Source organism: Acipenser ruthenus, chromosome 25 (assembly GCF_902713425.1).
Source record: "Acipenser ruthenus chromosome 25, fAciRut3.2 maternal haplotype, whole genome shotgun sequence".
In the NCBI taxonomy this organism is placed as follows: Eukaryota; Metazoa; Chordata; class Actinopteri; order Acipenseriformes; family Acipenseridae; genus Acipenser; species Acipenser ruthenus.
Genome location: NC_081213.1, coordinates 3,961,028 through 3,975,619, shown reverse-complemented (window position 1 = coordinate 3,975,619; position 14,592 = coordinate 3,961,028). Strand labels below are relative to the sequence as shown.

Here is a 14,592-nt window from a genome sequence, read left to right as displayed (position 1 = left end):
ATTATTATTTTATTATTTATAGAAATGTAATTAACACGATTTACAATGCACAAGCAACAGAGCATGCGTCGTTTTAATAATGACATGTCTATCCACAGCTCATATATGAGCGAGATCTTTCGTGTAACTTAAACATCGTAGTTGGTCTTTGACCAGAGGCCTAGGATGCACCTTTTTGTAACTACCCCTACAGAAAACCTGCTATTCCTCGCCAAATAAAACCTGCAGGGATTTAGCTGCATTCGTTGCTGACTGCACTTAAAATCTTTAGAATCGTTTCTTGCCCAACTAATATGAAGAAAACGTAAGGATACTGTAATGCAATTCTCGTCCTCCGTCAGGGTCTCCTGGATTGCAACAGACTGATCCATTTTTAAAAAATATATACGCTTAGATTAAAGTGTAAAATGGCAACGTTTTCAGTAGCAGATATTACAGACAACGTGCACTAGCCACTATCAATTCAACCAGTTCTTTTAAATGATACAACTCGCTAACAAAAGTTTCCAATTGCTTTCCGCTGTACATTTTGCAATATCCCACTGAGATCCGAGATCCAGATGTTCCGTTCTTCAAGTTCCATACGCCCTGCAGATGCCACGCTGGGGTTTGTGCAGTGACGTAACACAGTGCCGATAAGCATTCACCTTATTTCCAACAACATGTTTAATTGACTTTTAATGTAGGTTAATTACGTCACCTACCATTTGGGGTTTGCCACATCTAGATTCATATGCAAGTTTGCAACGTTGGAAAATCAGAAGCAAGATTTAAAATGACGGAAGCGCTACCAAAAACAAGAAACTGCTGCGGTTGTGCAAATAGCCTAGAATTCACAGAGATTAAAGGAAAGGAAAGGACTATTAAAACTGTTATTGCAGACACTTTTTATATCACTTTACATATATTATATGTTTTAAACTAAAACAACAAACGTCAGTTTGAAAAGTTGCAAGTAACTTCACAATATATTATATATATATATATCTTTTGAAAAACGTAGTTTTTTTTTTCCTGCTAGTTGCCAAAACAGCTACCCTGTTCGTCTTGAGCCTGGAAGAATTCATTAAGTGAAGACAGTGGCTCACAGACCTAATTTGCTGCTGTAAAATTAGAAGAGCGGGTATAATGGATAAGGAGTCTAGTTTATTTGCATTATCCAAAAAACTTTTAGCTATAGGCACATTAATGTCTCCCCCTGTTTGCCAGTCTGTTACTCTGTATAGCCAAGTTATTATTATTATTATTATTATTATTATTATTATTATTATTATTATTATTATTATTATTATTATTATTAATGTATTTATTTATTTATTAGCAGATGCCCTTATCCAGGGTGACTTACAATTGTTACAAAATATCACAGTACAAATTTTCCGGCTACTACTGCTTTTGTTATGCTCATAACATTTTACAGGGAACATAAATAGGACTTGACTTTGCAACAATTATTTAAAAAGTCCTATCTTTATCCTATTTCAATAAAACAATATAGCTGTCCTGATAATAATATTTTTAGACCAAATAGTCTTTTGCATTGTTTTATCTTTTTAGAAGAGATAAACACATACAAGTAAATAACTCTAAGTAATTCATTCTTATAATGAGCTGTGTGATGTCATTCTTTGGTGAACATAGGGTACAGTTTAAAAATGCAAATATTGAATCTACTGTATTATAAATATGCTTTTATACAAATTGTGTTTCCTTTTTGGAAAGGCTAGAAAAATGTTTTAATGGGTGTTATTGAGCCATTGCAATCCAGTCAATGCAGATACAAAATTATTCAGTTAATTTAATTCAAGACTGCAGTAAACAACATATTTTTTTTCCAGGTAAGGGATTATGCAATTGGATCTCTAGAGTTACTGGGTGCAGTTAAGAGTGCTTATCATTACCATGGTAGCACAAGCTAGTTTTATTTTCCCAGCTAAGTGACAATTAGCTGGCCCTGCTACTGTCAATCCCCATGCGTACATGTATTCTGTGGTCTGTACAGTGCTTGGGTTATTACTTATTACACACATCAGAGGTCCTCTGCAGCCACAGTCTTCCAGTATCAGCCACCTGTCGCTTCTGACTGAGGTGAATGATCTGTGGTTTAAGCTGCAGTGTGGGACTGTTCAGAAAAGATATTGATAAATAGGTTGTCTAATATTTATTAGTGATTTGTAAATGCTTAGTCAGGCACTCACTGTCATTCTACAATTATGATCAGTCTTTGCTGCTACCCATTTTACTGCAAACTAACTGCTCCAAGCCTTATATATGGTGCTGTCAAAGTCACACGTGACTTCAGAATAATTCTAAGGACAGGACTACAATGTGTTGCTTACTTCATTGAATTGCATATTTGACAGTGTTACAGAACACAACTGTAACACTGTCAAATATGCAATTATTGCAAATATATAAACAAATGTATATATATATATATATATATATATATATATATATATATATATAATAGTAACATGCATTTTTATAATGTTTGTAACCACTCTGCATGGGGTCCAGGTGCGTCTTCAATTCTTTAGAAAAGCAAGATCCAGCGCCATCTAGTGGACTACCACTTTTGATTTTTAAGGCAATAGCTTGGCTAAGTTAGTAACTGCAATAGGAATTACCTAGACTGACAGCAAACATCATAAAAAGATTAAGGTACAGTAAAAAAAAAAAAAAAACAGAGAGAAAAAAACTGAAGACAATGTAATGTGTAGCTACTGTACTGTACTTACTGTTTAGGAAACACAGTATTAGCTGAAATATAGGCACTTAACATTTACTATTGTTTTACCTGCGCAGCGCAACAGCCCTTCCATTTATATAACAACACACTTGTTAACTGAACTACAATTGCAGCCAATGGAACCAACCTTTAATTGAGCAAGCACATGACTTACAGCAAGAAGCAAAGACAGCATGCATAAGGGAAACATCTCTTGAAATTATAGATGGTAATTAACACTCAGGGGATTCAATATTCACAGCTCATTGCAAGTAGTAAACATGTTTTTTTCCCCCTAGTTTTCATTATCAAACTCATGTATTCACACTAAGGTAGAATGGAACCCTGCCCACACACATGCAAGAATGGGATTAGTTTACCATTCATGGAACAATTTGATTTCACTTTTGTTTTTTTTTAAACAAACTGGATTTGCAAAAGGCTGTGAACATCTCATCAGACACTTAAATAAGTCACCACATACCAATATTAAATAAAAGTTTTATTATTTAATAATTATACTCTCTTTAAAATAGTTCACTTCATTTTATTTCACAATTGCATTACAAGACAACAGTATTTGAAAAAGGCAATTGTCAATTAAATATGATAATGTAACAAATAATAATGCATAAGGCGGTACCATAAGAATGTATTTTTTGCTAAGTCATTAAACACGTATAAGTAAAAACATTTGAAGCATTTTCTGGATGCCATTGTACATAGACGTCTATAGCTTGTATCACAGTAAGATGCAGGCAGAGAAAGTATCATTTATATTTACATATGTAATTAATATATTACATTTAAAAGCAATAGAAACTACTTTAGAAACTCCAGAAAAAATGCCCTATACATCTTTTTCTTAGTCACATTATTGCTTGCAAAATAAATAAATAGGACATGGACTGGTGTGCATCTAAAACAGCGTTAGTGGAGCTGGAGACTGCTGGAAATGAAAACGAGAAAAGCAACGGTTAGCAGGTTCATCAGTGGTACCGTGCTGAGCGTATCCGCGGCACCTTTGATGTTCACAGTGCCATCGAGTTTGAGACAGACTGTAGCAGAGGCATCGCAGCACTCTTGGAGGCAATCCGTGGCGGTGGAGGTGCAGCCGCTGGCTGTGGCTTGACAGGTGCTGCTGCAGCCTGCAGTCCAGGTTGTGGTGACGCCAGAGACCTTCTTTTTCAGCTGTAGAGTGGAAAGAAAAAACACGGCGGAGTAATATCTCAAGGCAATCGAAACCTTGTACTCCACTGAAGTATCGTCAATGTCAGTTCATGGACTTCCAAAGCTAGTTATTACCTCACAGTAGTTCATCCCAGTCTGACAGAATTTCGCATCGTTTTTTCCTTTGTAGCACGAGTCTCCGTCACATGTGAAGGACTGACAGCTCTTTCCCTGTTAGGTAAAAAGAGTGTTTGACAAGGTATTTCACATCGTTGTCTACAGGGACTCATTTTGACCATGTTTAATGATTTAAAACAGGAGTTTATAGCAATTCTCCAACCAGAATACAAGAAAACGTCTCTCTGGAAGATTGGCAACTGTACTATCCAAAATGGAACATATTTCCATACAGTTAAACAGCAATTGTGCATTCGTACATTTGTAAGCGCAAATGTACGAAGGCCTGCAGCCTTATTTGATCAACTTACTGTTTACCTTTTTGTGGACTTCCTATAATAAGTGGTTGATGCAATCTAAATGGATTCCCCAGAACTACAGTATGAAACATGTGTCCCTTAAGTTAGCTCAGTTTGAGCTGGATGCAGCAGACAGTATTATTACAAAACAGCAGCATGTATTGGCAACATGTTTTTTGTTCGTCTAATTGTATAATATGGTGTTATGGTCACAAAAAACTTTTAGCGTAAGAAGCCACACGTTCTGTTTACTTACATTGTTTGCGACAGCAACAGTTGTAGTTGTCATGTTAGGTGGTGGAGATGTAGTCCCTGGAAGGTAAATAATTTAATTGCTAAATATAAATGCATTGAAAAATAAACAGAAAGTAATATGAAAGAGAAATACCTGCAGTGGAGGGGATCCCCTGAATTGTTCCATTCAGTCTAAGACAGAGGGAGGTGGCACAGCATTCCATTATACACTGGGATGAGGAGGCATTGCTACACATGTTGGCTGTTCCAGTACAGGTCTGACTGCAGCCAGCATTGTAGCTGCTGTCTGTGCGGTTGAGCTGCAAGAAAAACACTTCTCTTTTAAACTCACGACAAAAAAATACTGAGAAAAAAAACCCTTCTCCAAAAACCCTTAAAGGACATTAATAACACTATCATGTTTGTAAAGTAAAAAATACTATGAATACTATAAATACTATGACAGTCTTGTGAAACAAGTTCAAATTAGAAAAGAATGTGATCATTGCTCAATATTTAAGCATTCATACCCAACACAGTGTGTCACAGTAATATGTTTAGCATTAGTTGTGAAACATTGGCCCTTATTAAAAAAAGAAATATATAAAGAAATAAAAAGCCCCTATTCTTAGAACATACATATCCATCACGATAACAGCAGAACTTTTGAAGTGGGTATGATGATGTGTGTTCTGCACATCGGGACATTTTTTGTAATTCAGAATTCCGTTGTATCTGTGCAGAAAACTTACATCACGCCACAACAATATGCAACAGTGAGTAATCGGAAATAAATCAAACAGTAAAGATTAAGTTAGATCTCAAAAGGAAAGGAAATGTAATGCATTTACCATGCAGTAGGAGTAATTTGTAGCGCACATGGTTGCATTTTGATTTGTGTAATTCATGTAACAGTTATACCCTGTACAGGCAAAGGTCTTGCAGTACATCTGTAAAAAAAATGAGAATAATCACAGTTATCATATATATATATATGTGAAACAACCTACTTGTGTGCAGATGAAACAGCGGGCGATATTACTCTCTTAATTTCAAATGGTCATTAGCATTTCTTCAGAAAGGAACAATGCACCCAATAATAAAATAAATAAACAACTCATTTTAATTAGAGGCTTGTAATTGGTCTTCATGTGTTTCTTGTTTCATTTAGAATGTGGTGCTAATAACATTTCTGAATTCATCACCTGTGCTTTTGCTTCTCTTACACTTCCTATTAGTACTGTAATAGTAGGCAAGCTGTCTTGTGGACTTGATCAGCTACACAAAGAAGACTTGCATCATCACAGCGCTGAAGGGCTTAATGAGAAATTATACTGCAACTCCAATAAATGTAAGTTCACATTATCATTATATTCATCACTCACCAGACCTGCTGGATTGGTAGCTGAGGTCACTGCTGTCCCAGCTGCTGGTTAAAAAGTAAGCAAGCTGTGATGAAGCATTGAACTATACATCATTGTTATTTACAGATATTAAAGAGTAAGTAGTGTGGTTCTAAAAAATATAGCGTTCCACGTCCCCACGTGTTGCTACAACTGTTTAAGTAATGTACCTGTAATTTTTCTTGTCATTGTTAACATCCTGACAACTTTCACTTATAACTTTAATGTCTGTTTCAAAGCTCTTTTCAAAATGGCTGCTCTAGTGCACTGGGGCCTGTCCTCTAAATCACTGCAGGAAAAAAAAACAAAAAAAAAAACATAACAGGTGCTCTGGCTTTTCAGTTCCGTACCACATCATGAATCGTTATTGCTACCTGTCTGACAATGTGGGCAATAATCCTTACGCTATTTTGAAAAGAGCTTTGAAACAGACTTTAAAGTCATAAGTGTAAAAGGTTGTCGGGGTGTTAACAATGAAAAGAAAAATGACAGGTTCACTATTTAAACGGTTGTAGCAACACGTGGGGATGTGTAACGCTATATTTTTCGAAACCCCGCTACTTACTCTTCAACATACTACTCTAAGTCACTTTCATCCATATCCAACAGACATCCATATACCAAATATACTGCTTTACCGTGAATGGTAGTGACTTTTCAATTTTGAAATGGCTGACATTTTCTATAGAACACATACACAATTGTGTGAAGTTATCAAATATTATTAAATCAAATATTTCATACTTGAGTTTGTAGTTGCAGCTGTTGCCCCCACAGCTGTGGTTGTGGCTGCAGCTGTTGCCCCCACAGCAGTTGTGACTGCAGCTGTTGCCCCCACAGCAGTGGTTGTGACTGCAGCTGTTGCCCCCACAGCAGTGGTTGTGGCTGCAGCTGTTGCCCCCACAGCAGTGGTTGTGGCTGCAGCTGTTGCCCCCACAGCAGTGGTTGTGGCTGCAGCTGTTGTCCCCACAGCAGTGGTTGTGGCTGCAGCTGTTGCCCCAGCAGTGGTTGTGAGTGCAACTGTTGCTCCAGCAGCAGTGGTTGTGGCTGCAGTTGTTGCACCAGTAGTGGGTGGGTCTACAGTTGTTTGACCAGTAGTTGTAGCAGACAGAGCGATGCAAACCAGGAAAAAGGCTGTTACAAAATAAAACAATCATTTTACTTTTGGCAGCACGTATCTGTTCCTTAGAATCTCTCTTTTCTAACAACATGTAATTTATTTTAACAACTGAATTAAATACCCTAGAAGACCCATAACATCTATATTTTTGTAAAAAAGAACAAAAAAGAAATAATGAGAGGTAACAGCATTAGAATTTTTTTTAAGGTGATAAGATATAAGATTTTAAATGATAAGATATAACTATTTTTCAGAAAAGTTTATGCTTTGATGGCACCTGGAGAAACTCTTAACAAAAATATACATAAAAATGCATTAAAATTGTACCCCCTTCAATTATATATGTGATGTGGTTTACTGTATAATTGCTGTTTTTTACTGTAGTGTCTGCCATTTACAGTAAACTTTTTTCATTCATATGCTATATTAAGCGTGTAACATAAATGTAAAGTTATCCAGTCTTACATTTAGGCAAAAATGGAAATAAAGTTACCTTTAAAAAAATGCATATTTTGATACGTCATCTTTTTCCAGACCAATCTATAAAGTAAATATGGAAAATATAAAAAGTAATATAATGAAAATCAATTGTCAGAAACTTGACACAGAAGGCATACATACTTGGGATTCAGATATACATGTATTTATCATGAACCAGCTTTGTGTTGACTTGAAGGTTTCATATAGTAAACTAAAACCATTTCGCTTTTACGTAAACTTTATATAAATCAATAAGTACGAGATGAAGAGTGTGACATAATTCCCTCCAATATCTTCTAGGTTAAATAATGAACCAAGCCTAAATCTAGCCAGGTTTAATCAATAAAATAATTTACAATTGACAGTAAATGTTAGGTGTAATGTACCATTTACAGTAAAAAAAAATCTGCTAATTTACACAACCTCTGAGTTATTTGTTATGTGTAAGCAAGATAGTAACAAGGGAGTATGATAGTAAACAAGGGAGTACGGCATTGTTTCTTAATATCGATTATTAAAATAGTACTCGTAACACACTATGAATACAGCATTTTCCAGGACCCTGGAGAGTTACTCATTGCATAAGGTCATACAAAGAGTACATAGTGTGAAACTATAATATATCACATTTTTAGGGTGTTATTGTTTATCTTTGATTCAGATAGCATTTATTTTTTGATTGCTTTAAGCACGTGCCTTTTGTATGCACAAGTACAGGAGATGATATAAAGCTTGTCTAATCATTTGGGGGCAAACTTTGCATTGACCCCTTTTAACACAACAATTTCACAGTCATTTTCTAGTTGTCCCATACCTTTGCATGGCTACTAAGCATGTAACATATTTTACTATGGTTTGCCATGCTTTTTAATTTGCTTCACTATACCTCTCAGGGATTTACATGGTTTACCAATGCTTTCACTTTGCTTTAATACACTTTGCTATGCTTTTACTGTAGTACATTTTTGTAAGGGAAATAAAAACCTTACTAAAACAGGTTAAAACATGTTGAATACCCTACCAATTATTTCCTAATGGTATATTTTGTATAAGGGTTATGACACTTCTTCACAAATTACGTTTGTAGTTTATTCTAATGTTTCAAAATAATGTTATGGGTATTCAACACTAAAAGAAGACACTAAGACCTGTCTTTTGTTTATAGCAGAATGAAAAGGCAATAATGAGTAGAATAGATTGCAAAGTTTGTTTTGGGCCCACCGTGCACTGGATTCCAAGAAATGGAAGTAGGCAAGTTGTTTACTTTGTGCAAAACAAAACCCCTTAAAAACCTTGTTTTTCCCCCATTCTCCTGAGATTTTGATTCCATTGAGAGGTTTCCGTGACGACAATAAACCTGCAAACACACAGGTACGGGGCTATTCAGCTATGATAATTGAGGACCAGATTGGGAGAGCAGTTGTCATGGTGACAGTTACTGTGGTGCTGTCCTCTCACTGGTACATTTTAAAATGCATTACCCCATGCTCCCTATTATATATATATATATATATATATATATATATATATATATATATATATATATATATATATATATATATATATATATAATTTAAAACAATTCACATATTTCGCTGAGTGTACCGTATTGTCCATAACTTCTAATAGAAATATATAGATCTTGTCACAACAAAAGCAAGTGAAATACTACCACACATGTTAGTTTGGTTTTCAAATTATTGTTTTTTAAATTGACTTACAGCTAACTACGGCTGCATATTATATATGCAACAGTTATTTAAGTAGCTTAAACAATAATGCAGTTTTTTTTTTTATTTATTGATATCCAATAGTTATATAAACAAAAGGCCTTGGTTTTATTTGTGTATTTAATATATATATATATATATATATATATATATATATATATATATATATATATATATATATATATATATATATATATATATATATGTTGTGTACTCTAATTGTCATTCTTTTGAATACAGATTTGATAGACAGCGGGAAAAAAACATTACATTTAAACAAACATTTTGTGTACCTAAGAACTGTTCAGACTTTTTTGGGGGGGGCGGCAGTAAACCTCTGTTTCAGTTTAAATTAATTCCTTAATTCCTTAAAAAATGTAGATATTTCCACATAGACAATTGGAAGTCTAAAACACAATACTTAAATTCAAATAATTAAATTCTATGATGTTCATTGTGCTATCAAAGCAGTGCACAACGTATACGTTATGCCTTTGCAGTACATTGTATGTTTAAAAACAGTATACAAATCAGCATATTAAGCTTTTGACCACACTTTATTCAATTAATACACAGAAAGAGGAAAGGCTTTTATATTAAAATAAGAATAAGATTAGCTGACGCCTTTGGCCTGATTAGCCTATTACTGTTTGCAGAACATCCAGCAAACATTGAGATATAAAGTTTGGAGGATATTTACAAAATAGAATCTATATATACATGCAATGTACAAAACACAATGCTGAAGTGAAATCTGTAAGAAAGCATTTCTTACCTGAGGTCTAAATCCTAAAGAAGCCTCCGCAGAGATGTTGATCTGTGCAGCACAGTGCAAATAGATGTATATATATATATATATATATATATATATATACCCAATGTGGCGTTCACTGTACTGTATGTCGTGTGTGTGAGTCTCTGCTCTTTGTGACAACTGGAAAAAACTAATTGCAGAGAGGTATGTCTCACCTGTGGCCTCTACCAATTACCAGCTGCATCATGCACAGTGGAGGCGGAGACATTCTGCCAATATGAATTATGTATCTGATTACATTTCAGGTACAGGTATTATGTATGAAATACATCCCTTCCAACCCTCCAACAATATTGAAACAAACACAGAAGAAAAGCTAGCCATTTTCTAGAAATACATGCCGAATGAAGGTTTTCCATTGGAAGATTTTTGCTGAAGAAATATCTTGGTAATCCTGAATACATAATCTTCAAATACGTGTACAAGTCCCAAAAGCGTACTCCAAATATTATCCATCTACTACCCAAAGGGGTTCTTCAATTGAGGCCAACAAATGTGTGCTCTGCCATGGTAACTGCCAAGAACATGCCACCAGTCCTAGCAATGCCCATTGCTACTGATCTCATCTACCTAGCAGTACCCCTGCACTGAGTGTCAAGCACATGCAACACTTGTGAGACCAGCAGTGTAAGTATCTGTGGTATTGAGTATTCACAGTGGAAACAGGTAAACTGAATCATCCTCCTGCCCCAGACTGATCGCTGTGTCAAGGTGTGGAAGAGGCTGCACTGAGAGTACGACCTCCCCCTGCTTTAGGACACACATTTTAGATGAGAACAGAGACCCTATTGTTTGAAATCCCCTGGCTCTCAATCCATGTGAGAATTGCTGGGATAAGATAACATGGGCACGATATTCATGAAGCCACTAGCCCCAAGCTTAATAAAAGATCATGCAAGCTAATCAGGTTCTGGGTAGTCATTATCCTACGGCATGATATGATGTCCCCTAAACTAAATTGAAAATAGTTAACAGTTTCAACAGCCTAATGCCATCCTCTGCAACCAATTAAACCAATTATAGCAAATTAAATAAATAAATAAATAAATAAAACATTGTAATAGAATGAATACATTCTGCACGGGGTATAATATGCAGCCCAGTACAATTGAATATGTTTAAAAATTAAATTGCCTAAGATCCATGTACCAAAGTTCTTGCGTAGAGTTCTTTCGCTTCCTTAGTAGCTTTATACTGCTTTGTAATTTCTAAACAAATTTCAACTGGCAAGCATTTACCAAAGCACTCCTAATAAAGAAACACTGCTGGTCATCAACACTATTATAACCCTGTCTGTCTTGCACGGTGTTGAGAAAGTAAGTCTACAGTATTATCAAGCTTATCAAGTGTTTATCAGCTTTAGACAAGTACTATTTAAAAACAGCAGTGTGCAGTAGTGGTTTAGAAAGACTCCTTTACTCACAGGTATAATGCTTCAGATCCTTCCATATTCCAGTCTGGACCGCATGTGAGTGAAGAGGCTGTGGGCTTTGAAAACAGGTTCTGAGCCACTTCATGATTTCTCTTGTCTAACAAAATGAAAAACCTTTTTATTTGACATAAAAGCCGCTGTGCAACAATTGCCTCTTTATGTCTTTTCAGTAGTCTGGTATGCAAGATACCTAGGCCAGAGGCACTGATTGACATAGTTACTTAGCAACAAATCAGAGCCATTCAATCATGGGAAGAATGTATAGACCCATACCAACAGTCTTCTGTGCAGTCAGAAGCATGTAAATGTTTAGATAAATTACACACAGACACCTTCATAGGCAGATTCAATTGCTCTACAAATAGAGATACACTGTAAATGTTTAGTGGGCACGGTACATTGACATCCTCAATTTATTTTAACATGTAATAAATGTTGATTTTGATAAAATGTTCTAAGTGGGGTTGTGATAAAATCGCAGGTTTCAATTTCACACAAGGTGTGGTAGAGCACAACACAACAGCCAGCCTTAGGGATTAGGAGGGACACACTGCATTGAGAATTCCTGCCTAATTAGAAAAAATACGAGGGATAACCCTGACCTTGGGCCTTCCAGTCAATTTTACATAACTCCAAATGTGTATTTTAAAATAAACATTTGCATTTTTCTTCTATTCCATCTCCTGCACTTGTCACGTCCGCTTCCATTTCTTTTACATAATAAACGCATCGATTCAAACGGACACCTAATCCTTATGCAAAAGCTGCCTGTTTTGAATGAGATGGGAAGCATTTTTTTCTTATAAACAAATAAAGAAAAGCAGAGACTGCTGTTGATCAAGGCACATACATACTTACATACATACTCAGGAGACAGATCGATGCTGCCTTTGAATTCTTTGATTCATTGGCTTTTTTTGTCTGCTCTGTGCTGCCCAGTGCTGGTTTCATAAAAGGGTTCCCCTGGCAACCATTAATCACTATCATAGGCTCTTTTGCTATTGGGTTACCTGCTGTCAACAGTGGAGCCTTTGAAGACACAGGTTAACCTGCCTGCAAGCCGAAAGCCCATGATGGAAATAATTAGCTGGGATGTTTTTTCCGAAGCATTAAACACAGAAGCAATAACCCACAAATACCTTCCAACTGCTTTTCCTGCTAAATTTACCTTTAGTGAATATAGACAAAGAAAGGTTTATTCCGTATGCAAAAACTGTTTTCCACTTAACATTAATACTGTAATAATTGGACGACACAACTACAGCTTGTTTATGTTTGTAAGTTGGGTATATATATATATATATATATATATATATATATATATATATATATATCTATATATATATATATATATATATATATATATATATATATATATATATATATCTATCTATCTATATATATATATATATATATATATATCTATATATATATATATATATATATATTTTTTTTTTTTTTTTCCACTGCGAGCCCAGAGCACAATGAGTATAAACATGTGACAACACTGTCAGCGGACACCGTCACCTGTTTGCACTTTCCTTGCTTGTTGCTTCTGAACGAAAACGTTCTCGAACTGTATAATATGTAGAACCAAATGTACAAGACATTAATTAACCAGTCACGGGTGAATACAGCTTAAATGAACATGAGAAAGGCAAGTCATCAATTTGGAAAACATTCTGATTACTTGCCGATGAAAACGGACACACTGTGGCTGGATACGTACGCCTGTAACTCGTGCAAGAAAGTCTGTGCTTTCAGTAGCCATAAAACGGGTACGTCAAACTCACTAAAAACAGAAAAGTGAAACGGAATCCGGATCGCGAATCAGGGCTGACGGTAGACAGACTATAGGCGGCTGTCTTTTGTTGTTGTAGCTCAGCTTTGTGGCTGCCCAGATATTTCCTGTGTGTTTGTAACTCACGCTTGAATTTGACAGACAAAATCGTTCCAAAGTTATAATTAAAAAGCCGAACCATGTAAAATGTCAAGTGGTTTGCTTCATCTGTTTGCGGTGGTGCGCTGTGTGTGCACTGTGCTTTAAATCCTAGGTACATAACCTCAGCCATGCTTATGCACAATTTAAACATTGCTAGTGTGTACATACTATAACATACGTTGATTTGAAATAACCAAAAAAAAAAAACGAAAAAAAAACGATAAGTTTTCCATGAACAAAATTCTAACCAAATCAAATCTGCACATTTTGCTGATGAAGCAGACTGCACAGAAGCAACACTCATAAGGAATTATTCTTTGATACTTGGATATTCAGTTCTATGCCTACTGTTTGTGTTAGTTGCTTTTCCGTAGTTCTAGATGACATTTATTTGCGCACATGGCTTTTGGGGAAAAAACACTTGCCCTGGGGACAAATTAAATGTTCTGAGACAGTATGAGGGAACATGTGGGTGGAAAGGACGGGTCGCAGCAGCAACAATTACACTCATAGCCAGTGCAGCGAGCGCTTTACCTGTTCCCCTGTGCAAACAGAGGTTTGTGATATCCCTGCACTCAGGTCCTACAATTACCGTCATACTTAATAATGTAAATTATTCCTCACCTCTGCGTTTAGTCAGAGGCCAGGATTTCAGACAGTCAGTGCAAATAAGTAGACTCACTCAGGTGAGCCTTCAATGCAAGAATCCTGCTTGATGCTTTTTCTCCAGGAACTGACAGAGTGCAATTTAAAAAACCAGCCATGACCTCAACTGTTTAAAAATCAGTACAATAGTCACAGGCCAATCAGAAGTGGAAAAACACACAACAAAAAATAAATACAAAAAAAAAAATTGCACAAATGTATCGCATATACAGACGCTTACTGTCTCATACAAAGCATTAACCTCTAGAATGACTTACAGCTATAAAATACGCTTCTGGATTTAGGTTAGTGATGCTGTATCACGAATCACAAATGGAGTTCTCTAGATATATGTAAAAATGTAAATGCAAATATGAATAGTATGTAAAGAGACACTTCCTTATTCTTCGCTTGT

At 35.7% G+C, this 14,592-nt stretch overlaps 1 protein-coding gene across 3 annotated transcripts; it reads right to left on the bottom strand.

The window, feature by feature from the left end:
• Nucleotides 1-2,965: 2,965 nt before the first annotated feature.
• On the bottom strand, nucleotides 2,966-11,684 carry LOC117412985 (uncharacterized). 3 transcript variants are annotated; one of them, XM_059000426.1, is made up of 9 exons: nucleotides 11,582-11,684; nucleotides 7,628-7,674; nucleotides 6,759-7,148; nucleotides 5,997-6,040; nucleotides 5,463-5,561; nucleotides 4,766-4,931; nucleotides 4,634-4,689; nucleotides 4,037-4,132; nucleotides 2,966-3,922 (listed from the first exon to the last, which is right to left on the bottom strand). In XM_059000426.1, exons 1-9 carry the CDS (start codon nucleotides 11,605-11,607, stop codon nucleotides 3,662-3,664), a joined length of 1,185 nt encoding a protein of 394 aa, XP_058856409.1. In that variant the 5' UTR covers nucleotides 11,608-11,684; the 3' UTR covers nucleotides 2,966-3,661. The 3 variants fall into 3 exon arrangements, with proteins under 3 accessions (XP_058856409.1, XP_033877553.3, XP_058856410.1); XM_034021662.3 differs by having other exon boundaries at nucleotides 2,967-3,922; nucleotides 5,997-6,037; nucleotides 11,582-11,682; XM_059000427.1 differs by lacking the exon at nucleotides 11,582-11,684 and adding an exon at nucleotides 10,120-10,822 and having other exon boundaries at nucleotides 2,967-3,922.
• Nucleotides 11,685-14,592: the final 2,908 nt, after the last annotated feature.